Source organism: Pleurodeles waltl, chromosome 4_2, assembly GCF_031143425.1.
Source record: "Pleurodeles waltl isolate 20211129_DDA chromosome 4_2, aPleWal1.hap1.20221129, whole genome shotgun sequence".
NCBI classification, from domain to species: domain Eukaryota; kingdom Metazoa; phylum Chordata; class Amphibia; order Caudata; family Salamandridae; genus Pleurodeles; species Pleurodeles waltl.
Window position 1 is genome coordinate 184,872,358 of NC_090443.1, and position 16,806 is coordinate 184,889,163.

General features: G+C 47.3%; 1 protein-coding gene across 2 annotated transcripts in view; it reads right to left on the bottom strand.

The window, feature by feature from the left end:
• The window catches only part of COL2A1 (collagen type II alpha 1 chain), a 110,740-nt gene extending 100,820 nt beyond the window's left edge, over positions 1–9,920 (bottom strand). The window contains exons 1-2 of one of the 2 annotated variants that reach the window (XM_069231047.1): positions 9,678–9,920; positions 1,873–2,082 (exon numbers count right to left, since the gene is read on the bottom strand). In XM_069231047.1, the coding sequence (XP_069087148.1) occupies positions 1,873–2,082; positions 9,678–9,771 (304 nt within the window). In that variant the 5' untranslated portion in view covers positions 9,772–9,920. The remainder of the gene's footprint in view (positions 1–1,872; positions 2,083–9,677) is intronic. The other variant, XM_069231048.1, reaches the window with a different exon arrangement.
• Between the last annotated feature and the right edge of the window lie 6,886 nt (positions 9,921–16,806).

The following is a 16,806-nucleotide window of genomic DNA, read 5'->3' on the forward strand; positions in this document are numbered from 1 at the left end:
CGCTGCTTTTTGACGCAAAAACGGCACAAACTTACAAAATACAATTGTATTTTGCAAGTTTGCGTCGCTTTTGCGTCAAAAAAAGATGCAAATGCGGCGCTAACAAAAGTATAAATATGTGCCTAACTGTTTCAGAAGATTGCAAGAAGCATAACAATGCATTGAATTAATAGCAGCATTTATCCCAACTATAAATACAAAATGCAGATTACAGTTAATAGCTGTAAATTAACCCTTCACTTACACGGGTTATTATAGTTTGTAGACATATATTGAGTGAAGCATACAATAGCTGGTATCTTGCAGCCCTAGTAAGTGAAGAGTTAAAAAGACCACGGTCTGCTTCACGGCAGTTCTGTCTCTTAGATAAAGGTCCACACAGCTGTGCTCCCTAAATGTTTGCTTCGTTTATAGAAGAAAGGGTGAATAACATCATAGCTGGAGGTCCGTGTGTGTGGAAGTGCACTCATCAGTGTACATCTCCATAGAGTATTTTGCACTGGTGGAATCAGACTGGGTGGAAAAGTAGTGGTGGCACTATTTTTAGGTTTTTTTAATGTATATAGAGAAAGCCGTGAGTCGCGTGAGGCCTTTTATATACTGTTACCTAACAAAAGAGAGCATGCTGTAAAACTAGACTCTGCATGATTTCTCTGGAGAGGAGGCGCAGTGGGCGTGATATGAGAGAGTGATGGAGAGTGGTGAGTGAAGCGAGGTGGTCTTTGCAGGTGGTCCATATATACCACAAAAGTGCTGCTGACAGGGAAGAGATAGCAGGACATATGCATTAACAGTGTGAAAGAGATAACGGACCTATTAAGCGGCAGCAGTCGGTGTGGGTGGTCATCTAAGAAGTGCTGGTGTGTAAATAAAGGGGCATATTTAAGAGCCCCCAGCCCCATTCCAACACCACTTTAGAATCATTTTTTATGTTAATGTGGTGTTAGAAGGCCAAAAATGCCTCACCATATTTACAGTGGCGCACTGCATGCATTGTGCCACTTTGTAGCCCTTTGTGCTACAGTATGCCTGCGTTAGGCATAATGTATGCAAAGGGGGCGATCCCCCGTTAGTGGTGCCAAATAAATGTTGCAAGTAAATGTAAGAGATTTTCTTGCACCATTTTGTTCAGCACTTTTAACGCCTGCTCATAGCAGGCATTAAAAGGAGGCTTCCATTGCTTATAATGGGCCTCAGGGTGCTTTGCAGGATTAGCGCAAAGCACCGTACTAGCATCAAAAAATGTGATGCTAGTCCCCTAGCTATCGCCATGATGTGCCGGATTTTAAATACTGAACATACATGGTGGCGTTAGGGTGCACAAAGGGGTGCAAGAAAAGTGTATTAAATAGAGCTCATATACAAGGAAGTCCATTGTGAGGTGTACTTTTAGGCTCTGGTAATGCAAGTCTGGGAGGCTGTCTTCACCTGCAGAAGTCTCCTCAGGGATGTAATGCACTATCGGAAACTTGATCACCGATTCCAAAACAAAAACAGGGAAGACAATTTGAACTGCCTATTAGACCTGAGTAGAGTCAGCAACATGCCAGGCTTGGCATGTGACTGAATCCCCCTCGGCTGCATTGGTCTCTAACAGATCATTATCCGTTTACAAATCTCCTAATTGGCCTCTAGACCCCTCTATATTTGGACCGAGACCAGTCTACTATTCATTCTAATCTCCATGACTAGTGAACATAGCAAGGTGTCCACGTGGACGTTTGTGGAGGAGACAGAACTGAGTGAAGCAGTGCAACCTTCCACTCTCAGCAGCATCACATGAATGTGCAATCTCTGGGAGATATTTGGCACATCCTGACATTGGCACATTCTGGTAATTTATTTATGGAACAGTAATAAATAAATTACGACCACTGGTGGTGGAGGACGGCTCGGTGGGGCAGATGGGACAGCACTCTCCGAAGGGGATCTCGGCATTAGGGCAGTCTTTGGCCTCCTCGCAGATGATGTCGTCGCAGAGAATGGTGCCTGTGTCACACACACAGATCTGGCAGGGCTCAGGCTTCCACACATCCTTATCACTATAGCGCTGCCCATCTTGAACGCAACTCACAGCGTCCACTGGGGATGGGCCAGACAGATGTAGAATGAAAGAAAAAATACGTCATCGACTTAGCACACATCCTGCAAGTTCTAGAACAGTGCTGAACGTTCTGTGCAAGCATGCAGACATGTAACCAACAAAAATAGGTTTACTGTATGACTTCATGTAACCAATGAGACGTTTCACTTATCCTGAGCTTTCATGTAATAGCTTGATACAATAAAAGGGGTGGTGTAGATTGGCTGACATCAAGTTAAACAATGCAAATACATTACGAGATCACAAAGGATTCTAAAAGTCAAGAAGCAGACTGACATGGATTCATCAGCTAAAGAATATTACTGTGCCTGAACACTGAAGGTACACAATACGCCTTTTGTATGGATTTCATAACCCAAGATAATCACACTCTCGTACAAGCTCCGAGATTAAAAGGACTCTGGTGAAGCCTTGAGATTCCAAGGCAGGTTGGTGTCACTGGAGGGTTGGTGCTGCAGTAGTCAGGTGTCAGAGCCTAATATGTGACCTTTTCTGTCTTACTCCCCTTTGAGAGTAGTGGTTATCGTGCAAAATCTCTTTCCCAAAAGAACAGTGTGCTTCCTGATTCCTAATTTTCCATACCTCCTGTAACTATTGAACTCCTTCTTATAAACCTACTCCAAATGAACTGGAAATTAATGAGTAGTCATAATACTGTACACGTGGTCCATCAACATATTGAGCACATTCTAACACTTTCTGTGCCGGACATTACTTATATTCCTGGCTCTGTGCTGCAATCATAAAAAAGGATTAAGTGTAAATTTCCTAAACATTTGAGAGAATAATATGTCGAACAAGTACAAAAATAAACTCTTTGGCCCCACGTGTTAATTTAAAGCATTCCATGCATTTCATATGTCACTAGCACATCGTCAGGTCCTAATGGGCAACCAAAAGTGTCCCAGGCACAAATGCTCAAACCAGCCCCGTTCACTTCTTCTCCTTGCACATTCTCTGCCATTCCGGCTATTACAACTCTGTCCTTGTCTTTCTTCCTCTCTGAATGCTTTCTCTTTACCATGCCCACCCACCCCTCTCTTTCTCTCACATTTTATGCCTTCCTATGATTGCCGCAATTATTACCTGGAGCTGGGAAAAGTGACAGAGGCACCAGCAGCGGCCCTGGCATTTCAAAACCGGCCACCAAGGGTTCCATTCACTGAGGAAATACTCGGTAGAATTAAAGGTTTGGCTGTTCCTCCGTATCACCTTGGGACAACTGTAGGGGCTTGATGGAATTAAAGTGATTTAGATGGAATCAATATGAGAAACCTTATAGAAGAGACCAGGTCAGTAGAATGCAGTTTTAAATGAAGGTCCAGGCAGGTAACACAGTGAGAACCCTGGAGTACCTGGGATATCTGAAAGTTTCGTCTTAAGAGAAGTTGAAGGAATTTAAAAGCTGGTCCCTGAGATGGTGTAATGCTGATTCAGAGAAAGCAATAGTGTACAGAAAGTGTATTCAAAAAGGTAGATTTAAAGGTCTTTCCTAAATTTGCATTACTTCAGATGTCCTGATAAGGCCGACTCAAGGTCATGCAGTATGTGAGGGGCCAGAATTAAAAGGGATCGCCCTCCGTGTTTTGGTTGTCTGGCCAAGCAATATTTACCGGAAATCCTCACATGGAGCTCTGTGTCTACAGTTACGGCTGTCAGATAGCAGGAACCAATCAGGGTCTTTTGCCGTAGTCAATATGCACACATATGGATAGTGCATGTGCATTCTAGGGGTAGTAGAGCATGGACAGCCAAGCAGCTTCAACTTCTGGAGCAGAATTAATTTTACAGCCATGTTTACTATGGTTTTCTGGAACTTGATGCAAGTTTGATAAAGACTTGAGTGGTTGAGGGGTTGGCTGTGTTACACGGGCATATACAAAGTTTGCAACATTGCAGCAAGTGCATTCTTAATGGTATTTTTTTTTAATGGTAATATGCTTACATTTCTTTCTACTTTAGGGGGTGTGTTGGGTAAATGGACGTGTATAGACATTTTGGGATCTAGATTACCATTTCTGCATTCTCTTATTTACTTACTCTCAGAACGTTATGAAATTTGCATTCTGGGGGCATTGACACTCTAGTTGCAGTGGCAGAGTGCACAGTGGAGCTGAGCTCTGTTCTTCATGCTGTCCCCGTCTGATAGGGCCTAGAAGGCTGAGCTCTGCCACTCCCACCAAATTGTGGATCTCTGTCCTCCACCACTATCCAGCAATGGGGTTGTTCTAAAGGTCTGTGGCTATCTGCTGCACTGGTAATTAGCAAAACACAGCTGAGTGGCCATTTACTGCTTCTGCAGGCTGAGCCTGCATCTGCTGTCCCTACAGAGTTTTAGAACCTGCTACTGTCCCTTTAAGGAGAGCCTGCAGGTCTAACTCCAACTACTGACACTGGCCGCAGAACCTGAAGCTTTATAGCTGCCTGTGGCCCTTGCAGTAAAATTCGGAGTGATGTGTTCCTCCACTGGCCCTGCAGACAAAGTCTAGATTTTTATGACCTGCTGCTCCTCCACAGGTAGATACCATTAGTTAAAGTGTGGGGTTCCCTGTTCCACGCTACTGTACTTGTACGTAAATTATATGGTGCTAAGGCCTGCGACTCTCCTTCATGCTCATCCTTGGTTTCAGAATCCCATGACTGGTCTTGCTGGGTCTGGGTTTGAATCCAACTACTGTTTTATTTGTAGTTTTGTATAGTAAGAACCAGGCCCAGTGACATAAGAACGCTTGACAAGAGAACTCGAGTACTTTACACATTTGCTAAGTAAAGGCGGATAAAATGATGTGCTGAGAATCACAAGACGTTGAGCCGAGGCCAGATTCGAATCTGGTTTCCCAGCTGCAACGTCGGAAGCTCCAGTCCTTATGCCACATCTTCTTCCATTCCATTTGCGTTCACGGTATGGTGCTCTGTGCCTTCCTGGGGGAACACCGTGAAACTTAATGTATGTCCTCCTAGGTTCCGCCCTGGGCACTGTTTTTGCACCTGTACCCCATAGCGGGCTCTGCAGCTACAAGGAAACCCTTTACCTCTGTGCCCCACTGCTGCCCCTGTGTCCTGATCCACCGCTACCTCTGCAGGAAAACGTGCACGTCTGTGAGCAACTGCTGCCGCTGCAGGGCGTCGATGCTTGTATGTTTCCCACTAGGAGCCTTGTAGGCACACCTGCAAGCGGGCATGCATATTATTATTCGGTGCTGCATGTGTGTACTCCGGTTCTTCCCTTGAAAGGGGTACCTGAATATGCCACTGCTGCCCATGAAGAGACGCGCTACACCTGGAGGATGACTCATTAGGTGCGTACTTCCACTACGGGGCTTGTGGGCATATTCTGCAGGGGGCTTATGAATGTATGACCCCCAGTCCTACTCCTGTAGGGTCTTGTTGCCCCCTGCCGCCCCTGTAGGGAGAGCCTGGTAAGGCGGCCCTCGACAAGGCCAGGCTTGGGTAGCCCAGCGGACCCTTCCACTGATGAATGGGCCTTTTCTCAAGGAGACAGAGGACCCAATTCAGAGCTCCCGGTCAGGGGCCGGTTTAAACAAACACGGACGGCATGTCAGCCCCATCTGGAAAACATCGCTGCTAATCTTCCCAGTGCAAATAGACGTCCACAGTGGTGAATGGGCGTCTTTCATTGGAGGCCACAACGCACTCTCTTCATACGCTGCACAGTGGGGGAGCAATGGTGAGCTTATTCACGTCAAGACATGAGAGCGGGAAAGTATAGCTTCGGTGGCCATTTACAATACAAACGGTGCTCTGTGAGTCCTAGCTCATCACCTCGAATTCTCTCACCATACACATATTACATCAATTACAGCTCAAAATGTCATTTTATAAGCTCTGGTGACATGTTTAGCCCATTTCACAGTTTTGGAAGCTCTGCATTTCTTTAATGGGTAGCAAGACATTACTTGACAAATTACTTCGGTTGGTTCATTGAAAAGCTAGCTACATGCGAACTCCCACAAGTCTTCCACATCCAGCGCTTCCCTGGTCTTTACAGAGTACTCTTTAAATGCGGCGTGTCTTCGAAGCTCCATGTCTGCACTCACCACACAACTCATTCTGTCTAACAAAACCCACCATTAACACATTCTACCCTCTCGGTTGTACCGGTTAACACAATGTAATGATTCTGGGATCTTTATACTTCTTGGTACTGGAATCCAAATAGCATAGCATAATTAAAGAGAGATAAACAGTTTCCCCTAGTGCATCTTAAATCTGATTTACAACCTTTTGGAAAGGGGAGACTGAAAAGGAATGTACAAAGTACAGGTATCTGCCCGCACAGGCCAAAAACACGTTTTTACCACCCAAATACTCTTGAAGAAATACCTTAGTTTGAAAAATGTCGTAGCACATTTTTTGTCTGAAGGTTGCCCTCCTCTAATGCACAAGGGGAACACCCTTCTACATACAAGAACTATTGGAAAAACCCCAGGCTGGTTTTATCCATTGTTCCTTGCAGAAAAGCATCAGTGTTGCAGATTGCAAACTATTGGCATTCACAGGACAAAGTGAGATGTAGAGGGTGGTAACTGTCTACTCCTGGAGAGCTTAAAATACTTTAGTTTGCATCAACTTAATTTTAGGGTACTATTTTAAAGCACACTGAGGAATCTTGCATTCCTGCCATCCTTAGGTGTTTTCTCTGGAAATTCCTTCTGTTTGGCTCACAACCTGTTGGCCATCAATCTGCCATAGAATGCTGCTTGCCACTGGGACCTCCATCTCTTTCCCTACTTCTCACATGTCTTTGGCAGTACCCTGGCCTCTCGGATAGCTCCAAACTCCCTAATTGCCCCTTCATGGCTCTGATTGCTAATCCCTGCTTCTTTCTCTGGTGCCCTCCACACCTCCAGTAGCCTTGCTCAGCCACCACTTCCCCTTGCCACTAGCCTACCCCAGCTCAACAGCCCACAGGCAGCAAACTACAGGCCATGCTATCTCCTAGCCCAAGCTACTTCAGTTTTTGCCTTCCCCGGTGCCCCACTGGCCAAGGTACCTTCCATCACCAGTGCCCCATCACCCACCATCCCAGGTCTAGTAACCAGCTGGGACAACTCATTTCTCTGTAGCATTCCAGCTCCACAGCCCTCAGACTACATTGCAGGACTTCACCAATGCCACAGTCCTTTGATCTTTACCTTCTTAAATGCCTAACCACCACGGCCTCTGCTATTACCGGTGCCAAAGCTCCTCCATGTTCTGCCGCATTCCATATGGACAGTCCACAGACCTCAGACTATAGCCCTCCCAATGCCCCGATGCATCAGACCTTTTCTTCTTTATTTCTTCAGAACCCACAGCCATGACATTTCCAGTGTTCAGGATACAAGACCCTCAGCCTCTCCAATGCCCATGTTTAGTGCTTCACAGCCCATGCTCTCTCCATTGCTACAGTCTCTTGGTCCATACCTTCTTCAGTACCCATTTCCCTAATGCCAGCTGTCTCCACCACCCCAGGTGCTACCTTCTTTGGTACGTCAGCCCCACCTCTTTATTAACGTCACCCCTGCATCTGCAGTAACTGGGTGAGTAATGCCTTGTTCTACATTCTGTTTACTGTTTGTCTTCTCCAGGGCATAAGCTACTCTGCTGGTGTCATTTTTATTTGCCTGATTTCACCCATGGACTACCTTCTCTGCAGCACATTCTCCAGCAAGCAACCTTTACTTTCTAAACTGTTGTGCCCATGGTGAACCATTGCTCCACCTCCACGGTCTCTACCTTCCCCGGAAAACCTCAGTACTGACTTAATGCCCAGGTACCAGGCTCCTACGCTCTCCCGAGTCCTTAAACCCCAGCCTCTACCCTCTCCACAAACTGAAATGCCGGCCACCACCTTCTTCACAGTGGCATAAAGCAAACTGATGCCGCCCTCTACAAGTTGGACAAGGGGCCCTCTAAACCTGCCTATCTCACAGCTATCCAAGGTTTTAGATTGAATGGCAGCCACCTGAATGGGTGAGACTCTGGAGCCATAGGCGGTGCATAGGCCTGCATTAGACATCTGCTTCTCCAGTGCTGTAGAGCCCAGTCCCTCCCTTCACTGATAGTTCAGGCCCTGCATATGCAATGCTTCGGGAGTTCCACTTTCCTTACCTATTCCAATGACCTAGCCCCTACATTTTCAGTGACTCAACCCCACAGTTCTCATCTTCTCTAGGGATCTAGCCCACAGATTCTCTGGTGTCCTTTGCTCTCTCCTTCCCCAGTCCCTCGGGTTGCATGCCCCTACCTTCTCAGCGCCTTAGTTCCACAGCCCCTGCCTTCCCAGTGTATCCCTGTGGCCCTGCCTCACCGGTGTGGCATTCGGCCTCCACCTCGCAGCTTCTGCCCTCTCCAGTGGGTGTCTGTGTTGTGTCTAGGAGTGACACCTGTGCTTCCTCCTGGCCGCAGACCGCTCATTAATGCTCTTTAATTCTGAAAGCAGTTGTAAATAGTCTGGGAATGTGCTGGGCAAAGTATCTCTGTGTCGGTCCCTTTGAGGCTCCCTCTCTCCATTTTAACAGCAGCTGCCCATGGAATATATTAACACTTATCAGGGGGTTAGTGTCTCACAATAACAGCAGCCCCGGGGCTCGTTAACAGAAAGTAAGCTTAAAACACATCTTCAGTGGAAGCCGAGCTGCGCGTGAGCACTAAGGGAGTGCAGCTGACAGTCCACGCGTAGATTTACATTTAAAACGTTGACTAAAACAGAAGTGGTAGTTGAATCTTGAAACACACTAAGCATGGGTGAATCTGAGAAACAGGACAGTAGGGGTTAGCTCTGCCTTGCTGAAGATTTGTCCAGATCGTTCAAAAATTGCAGATTTTCCAAAGCTTGCCAAACTCACTCCTCAAGCTATATTACACTTTGAACGGCTTCTTAAAATGTTACTCTTGCCCGCTAACTTATCTACTTTTGTCTCCACGAAGCCCGCTTCTGACTTTGGTATCCAACACCTTCCTTTTTGTCCTCGTAATAATAATAAGAATGTGCTTTATCACATCGCCACGTTATACCAAACGTGTCGTGTCGTGTGGAGCTTAGTACGTAACAGGTGTTGTCATTATGCACTTCATAGTGCGAAATGTACCAACCGACTCTGCCCTAAAGGGGAAGCCAACTGGTGACCCGCAGGATACAGCAGGTGTCAGTGGGTAGCAATAACTCACTGGTTCATCTTGTCTTTAAGCCTATACCGTAAGCCCCCAACTACCTTTTTCAAATTTACCGCCCGCAGCTTTCATATTTCCTTCGCTTATACCCCACATTTAACCCGGTGTAAGTACTCCCAGAAATGTCAAAACGAACATCCACCTTTGCAATTTTTCCACCCTGTATCTCCACGCTTGCCTGTTTCCCCTCATATTTCATGCACTATACATACCTTTCTGAAAATTTGAAAATGTATTCACATATTCACATTTGGCAACGACATTTACCCCATTCTCCGGTACCCACAGCCCTCAGCCCAGGCCCTCGACCACAGGCTATCCCGCTCATAAGTCTAGCGAGATATCACAAGGGCACCTGCCCCCACAGAGGAAAAAAAGTACAGCTGAAGCTACTTACGGATATCTTCATCTTGACACTTGACAATGGCTAATAAAATGACCTGGGTGAGTGCTAATAGCACCAGAGTCCGTGAGTGCACAAAGCTGAACATGTCTAAATATTAGACATGCAGGACCTTTGTGGAGAGGAGGAGGAGGAGCTGATCTTTCCCAGCAGCTATCGAGTCTTCATGCAGCCGACCCCTCGGGAAAAGAAGGAGAATCCAGTGCGGGCCCCAGCAGGAACTTCAACCCGACTGCTCTTGGCCAAGGCACCGCCGTTATATGTCCCCTCCGCCCTCCGGGTGTCGGCGTATATCTGGGCCTCGTAGCCCGGCCCTGCCCCCAGCGGAGGTGCAACCTGAGACCACCATCCTTTTCACATTCTCTTCAAAGTTCCGTCCCCACTCCTATCCGAGACACAAAGCCCCTCCTCCCATCACCTCAACGCCCCTACCTCTTCCCTCGTCAAACTCGGAGCCCTCCCCTCTCACCACCCCCTGAAAGTACTGGACTCATCCCTCTCCAAAGTCCAGAAACCTTCATTCCTTCTTCTCTCCCAAGTGTCAAAGCCCTCCGCGCCCTCAAAGCCCCCCTTCTCCTCCTGCGCCTAGTCCCTGACTATCGGGACCCCACCAGAGCCGCCAGCCGCTCTCTACCCTCCCAGCCCCTTCTCATTATACTCTCATTTTCGTCATCCTCGATCTAGTCCTTACTTGTGAGGCGATTCCACCTTACAAGTAAGGACTCGGACAAGGAGGTCTACGACCGGGTGATGAAGATTACCGGTAAGTAACAGGGTCACTCCCCACTCCAGAAGCCTGAAAAAGAACCAGTTCTGCGGCCAGGGAGAATTACTCCACATCTGCTCGACTTTTTTCGCCGTGAGGTGATATATTTAAAAGCTTGTTGACGAGCACGGGGTGAGCGGAGAGTGAAGAGTCCGAGGTGTGTAGTAAAGCGGCGACGGTAACACTGTGGCCCTTCTCCTAGAGGTAGACAGGGAAGCCACAATTTTTCTCGACAGGGGCAGTGACGGTACAAAGGCCCCCGCAGCTTCAACGATGCGGCCCCCCTGAGTTCCAGTGCCCCTGGGCGGCAGGACCCTGACTGGGCACAGTGGGGAGAGCCCCCCAGGTACTTTGGGGGTGGGGGGGCGGAGGGGCTCAAGTGTCGTTAATCCACTTGACAGAGGGGCTGGGGGGGGGGAGAGGGTTTAGTCGCTGGGGTGCATCAGGGTGATCAAGGTTCCCCCCCGCAGTTTTAACATAGCGGGAACTGGACCCGAAGGTATTGGAGTGCTTTACCTGAGCGCCAGTTATTTTACACAAGGACACATTCATTTTGGGGTGGGCACGGGGCGATTAAGAGATATCCCCAGAATCACAGGATGTTGAACCGACGACGAGACTGGAGCCTGGTTCCCCAGCTCCAAAGCCTGCAGCACTGGCCCTTACTCCACATCCTCTTCCAAAATCCTAAGGTGTATGTGAGATGTGTGTGTGTGTAGAGGGGAGAGAAGTGTTTCTCATAGGTGGGCTCAATAAAGAAAACACTGCTGCTCATCAGGTAGCTCCATTTGCAGGAGTAATTGTACACACTGAGGTATTCACCAGTACCGGATGTAAGGCGGGTACCAAAGGAGCTGAACCACAAGCACACCCGTAAGAGCTCCCAGAGACCATGAGGTGAGTTCAGGTGTTCCCCTTTGGTACTCTTGTTTGTGGCGAATCCTGAAGAGAGCATACTGTGTCCGGAAAAAGCAGAAATGCTCTGCTCCAGGCACAACACTTAGAGCCTCTCCAACAATAGATATGAGGTGGGCACAGAAAAAGTTTTACTCGAGACACACCAATACAGTGTGTTTTAGATGGGTAGAGAAGAACCACTAGTGTGTACACATCAGCGGTTGGAATCCCCCCCACCCTTGGGATTGGTAGGGAGCCGTGAAGGGTTGGCCCCTGGGCTTCAGAGGCACCTGTGGCCTGTGCTACGCCGCTCTCTGTGCCGTGAGCTATGTACGACGTTCTGTTCTAGAGCTTTCTATGAGTGAGGTTTGTACTGCAGAACTTGCTCTAGAAAGACGAGTCAGAGCTCACTGTATCTGAGACGAGTACAGAGACGCTTTGCTGTAATCGGCGACAGCTCATTTTGCATGTGAGAGGAGTACCGAAGAACGCATGCTATATAAACAAGAGTGAGAGCTATTAGGTGTGAAGACAGGGAATCTTTGCTTTAAAAACACGGGAGCTCGGAGTATCTGAGGTGAACGCAGGGAGGCTCTGCTATAAAATCATCCGCGAGAGCTAACTGTGGTGATGCGAGAACAGTAAAGCTCAGCTCCCGATAAAGTGAGCGTTCACAGTGAGGTTAATACACGGAGGCTCTGCTCTAGACATACCAGTGAGCGTTCTCTGAATGTGATGCGTTCAGTGAGTAGCGCAGATGCGTTGATCTAAAAATATAATTGAGATTGTGTTGCCATTTTCTATTTGATGTTGGCACACTGGACCATGTGCTCTAGAAACTCCAGCGGCAGCCCATTATGCAAATTGAATACACGAGAGATTCTCTCCCTATCTCTGTACAGCAGCCGCATTTGCACCTTTAGACTAAGATCGATCGTATCCTGTAACATAGGTAGCTCACCACCCAAAGGCATATCTCACTTCTGTTTTTCAGTCGTGCTCATTCTGAGCACACAGTTTTGCTGGGGCGCCCTAATTAGAGCAGCGTCTTTCAAGCACTGGTTATTGCCCACCCCTTATGATGACCCCTTCCATGTGTGCCCCCCTGCCTCCCACCCCGTCTTTGTGTTGTACTTTATAGTCCCCAGATGGCATTCCTGGAGTCACGCTGGGCACTTAATCTGCTGACAGACAGAGATGCCTCAAGAGGTTGTTATGGCGCCCGACCCCTAACAGAAGTCGTTTTGAAAAAGAGAGCTATGGGAGACCAAGGTAGCTCGGCTGCAGCATCGCTGGAAAAATCCTGCCTCTTCTCCTTGAGGTTTGGGCATGGTGGGAGCACATGAGAATACGTACAAATGTACTCGAGAGCCTCAGCTTCGCTTTTCCTCCTGGGCTCCATGTGCTGCAAAGGAGGCTCAGAAACAGAGGCCAGCTTTCTCCAGAACATAAAAGCAGCTCTCCGCACCCTGTACGAGAGTTCCCTTAATATAACACTGCTTCCAACTTTTCTGCCCTAAATATAACTCGCGCTGGCACAACGTAAGCCTTGTTTCCCAAATCACCCTGAGTCCCGTTGGCAGGCTTGATTCCGTATCGGGAAGCAAGCGACTTTTATATATTTTGTTTAACCAAAATAATCACGTTTAAACTCTGATGTATGCTTTCCACTCAGGCGGGGCTGCTCGAATGTGGAACCAGGCTGGGGTTTGAACAACAGCTATTTGTTAACGTTCTGGAATTTCTATTCATCGCTTTGCTTCTGTTTGCGCTGATGCCCGCCCACATGGTTAACAGTCCTCATTTACCATTTTCCCTCTGAGTACTTAAGGTTACGCAGGCTACCCGGCTCTCATAAATATTTCCTAATGCCACTCTACTTCTTTATCGCGTCTATGACGTCATAACATTCTTTTTATAAACCGTGTATTTAAAAATGTATGTGAAAACTGCTATATGACTTAAAGTCGGATTAAAACAATAGCACGGATAAGTATCCTCTGACCAGAATACTTAGGCTGAAGTACTGCACCATGCTCGGCCAGTGTACTCATTGCTGCCAATAGTGGAGCTCCTTTAGTGGAAGCAGTGGGTGCTTCTGATTGTGGGCCGCACTCCTCCTTAGTACTCTCTGCCACAATACAACGTTCGGGGACGTCTTTGAAATGTTGCTGTTTTGGGCAGGACATGGTGGATATCTCCTGCACATTGTACATGTGTCTCGCAATCCCTCAGGTACCTCCAGATCACACCAACCCTTGACATATTTTTCCTCCAAATGACATTCAGACACAATGGCAAGAGCTCGTCTGTGAGATTCTCCTGAATGTACCACCCACTATTTGCTGCATATACTGAGTCTCAATCTAAGCATCCCACACTGTGTATGGTATGGGACTCTCAAAGTCTGCTACAGTGGTGCTGAGACAAGCTGAGGTGCCGGCCATCAACGTCACCTCACTAGTGATATAGGATCTCTCAAAAACCCAGCAATCACCTAAACAGTGAGTGAACATAATGAGACAATTACATTCCATGGCAGGGTTGTGGGGTGCGCAGGATCCAGTGGTGTATTTTGGATAGCACTTTTAGAAAATATATATATTGCTAAACACGATGTGGTAGAGTAATTCTATTTATCAATACCCCACACTCTGTAGATATATATTTTGTTGTACAAAGAAATTACCAAAAACAACCAACGGACTAGTAACTCCGTTTTGACCGTGGAAAATCTAGTTCCTAATAGGTTTCACTGGTTATGATTGTTTTAAAGAAAAACCTGGACAACAGAAGTGCACCCTGTGCTATGAGGCTTTCCAGCAACAATGATTGGTTTATGTAAACATCAAATGAGTTAGGTGGTCTAGGACAGACTCGTGAGATGTATGATCAGAAAAATGGGTATTCATACACCTAATCACAAAAATATGCTCATCACTTAGCAAAATTAGTGGAATGTGCTTCAGAGGAGAAGTCTCTCTTACTTCCTTTCACACATGAACACCTCTCCATTACACATTCTTCAAAGAAAATAAGCAGTGGTAAAATGAAGGCGTAGGGGATCAATTTCTATTGCCACTTTGATTTTTGAAGTTATTTACATAATTTGCTGTTAGAGCTGTAATACTTCTCATTCCTCACTAAAAGGCCATTCTTTTGCATACACAACCCCCCAAATGAGAAAAAACAAAACAAAAGAATGACCTTAAGAAATCATTCAACTCTACAATTTCCAGCAATTCCACTTATGCTTTACTCCTTGTTACCTCCAAAACATTTATATTTCTAATTGAAACAATTTGTGACCACTGCATGTCATTTCAGGTATTAATTAATTCAGAAAGACTGGGTCACCAATAAAATAATGGGTCAGCAGAAGTAGTCGTCATCAAAATTGTGGTGTTATTGCACAATAAAGAGCACATGAGGGCCTATTATGCCAGACAAAGTCTGTTTAATATATCGCTTAGAATATTGGACGAAGGGTGTGCAAAATATATTGTTTCATATGCAGATTCCCACGAAGCAGAGTTCGAAAGGTGGTAAATTACCCCACCCCAGAGCCCAGAAAAGCAGGAGTAAAGTACTGCAAGTTTCCTTAGGACACACTACAAGTCGTGATTAGAGTTATTGCAAGAACCAAGCAAGACTGCAAACAACAAATGGTGGATTCCTGGACCTGAAGACATGCAAAGGAAGGAGACCAAGTCCAGAAGTCGAAAGAAGTTCCAGGAAGGACAAGAGCCCCTGCCAACCTAGAAGAGGGTTCAAAAGAAGAGCCCCTGGTTGGACGAAGACTGCAGAAATGCACCCAAGGAAGATGTTAGCAGTTTCCTGCATGATGCACTGGATGTCCCATGAAGAGAAGTTGGATGCAAGTGAGTTTTGGCACTGGATTCCTCCAACAAGCCTTGGTTCTGACAAAGTCGCATTTTGCATCAAAGTGGTGCTATCTGGACCCAGGAGGGACCTGGGGGTCTCAACTCTGTGTGAGGAGGAAGAGGGGCCTCTCAGCACTTTAGAGAGACCTCAGAACACCAGATAGCACCCACGGAAGACCCAGGACACATGGACAAGGGAGGTGCAAAATGTAGTTCGTGCAGCACTACAAAGGAAGGTCCCACACCGCCAGAGAACAACTCAGCGAGTTGAGCGTCGCAGGATAGATTGATGGGGACCTGGGCCAGGCTGTGCATGAAATAATTTTGCAAAGAGTGCAGAGAGGCCACAGGAGGTGAAGAAGACACAGTGCACAGGGCTACTGTCATTCTCGGTAAAGGCAAGGTCTTACCTCCTCCAAATTTGGAAAGCAGGACCTCAGGACAGTCTGTGTCGATGGGGTCCACCCTCTTTGCTCCAAGGAGCACGCTTGTCACCAGGAGAGGAGTCCAAAAGAAGCGGTTGTCGACTTAGAAGGTGTCTGCGTGAGCAGGGAAGTGACTCTGTCACTTCACGGGAGATTTTTTTTGTCCTTCTGGTGCAGGGTGAAGACAGGGAATCCCCAGAGTGTGCATACGTGTTAGAGAGGAAAAGTATCCCTTCTGGATAGTTTGTTGCTGTTACAGCGGTTCCTGGAGCAGTCTGCGGTTGATCCAAGGTCAGAGGATGAAATAGTAGTTGCAGAGGATTCCTACTGGAAACTTGTAAATAGAATCTGAAGAGAACCCACAGGAAAGACCCTAAATAGCCCAGAGAGGGGGATTGGCAACCTTATCAGGAATGGACTTATCAGGAGGGGTCACTGATGTCACCTGCTGGCACTGGCCACTCAGAGGCCTCCAGAGTGTCCCCACACCTTGTAAAGCAAGATGGCTGAAGTCTGGGACACACTGGAGGAGCTCTGGGCACCACCCCTGGGGTGGTGATGGACAGGGGAGTGGTCACTCCCCTTTCCTTTGTCCAGTTTTGTGCCAGAGCAGGGACTGGGGGTCCCTCAACCGGTGTAGACTGGCTTATGCAAGGAGGGCACCATCTGTGCCCTTAAAAGCATTTCCAGAGACTGGGGAGGCTACCCCTCCCCAGCCTGTAACACCTATCTCCAAAGGGAGAGGGTGTAACACCCTGCTCCCAAAGGAAATGCTTTGTTCTGCCTTCATGGGACTGAGCTGCTCAGACCCCAGGAGGGCAAAACCCTGTCTGTGAGGTGGCAGTAGCTGTAGCTGCATTGCAAGCCTCAGAGAGCTGGTTTGGCAGCACTGGGGGTCCGTGGTGGAGCCCCCAGGATGCATGGAATTGGCTCCCCAATACCAGATTTTGAATGGGAGGACAATGCCATGATCTTAGACACCTTACATGGCCATATTCAGGGTTACCATTGTGAAGCTACATATAGGTATTGGCCTGTATGTAGTGCACACGTGTAATGGCGTCCCCACACTCACAAATGTCCAGGAATTGTCCCTGAACTATGTGGGGGCACATTTGCTAGTGTAAGGGTGCCCTCCCACTTAGTAACTT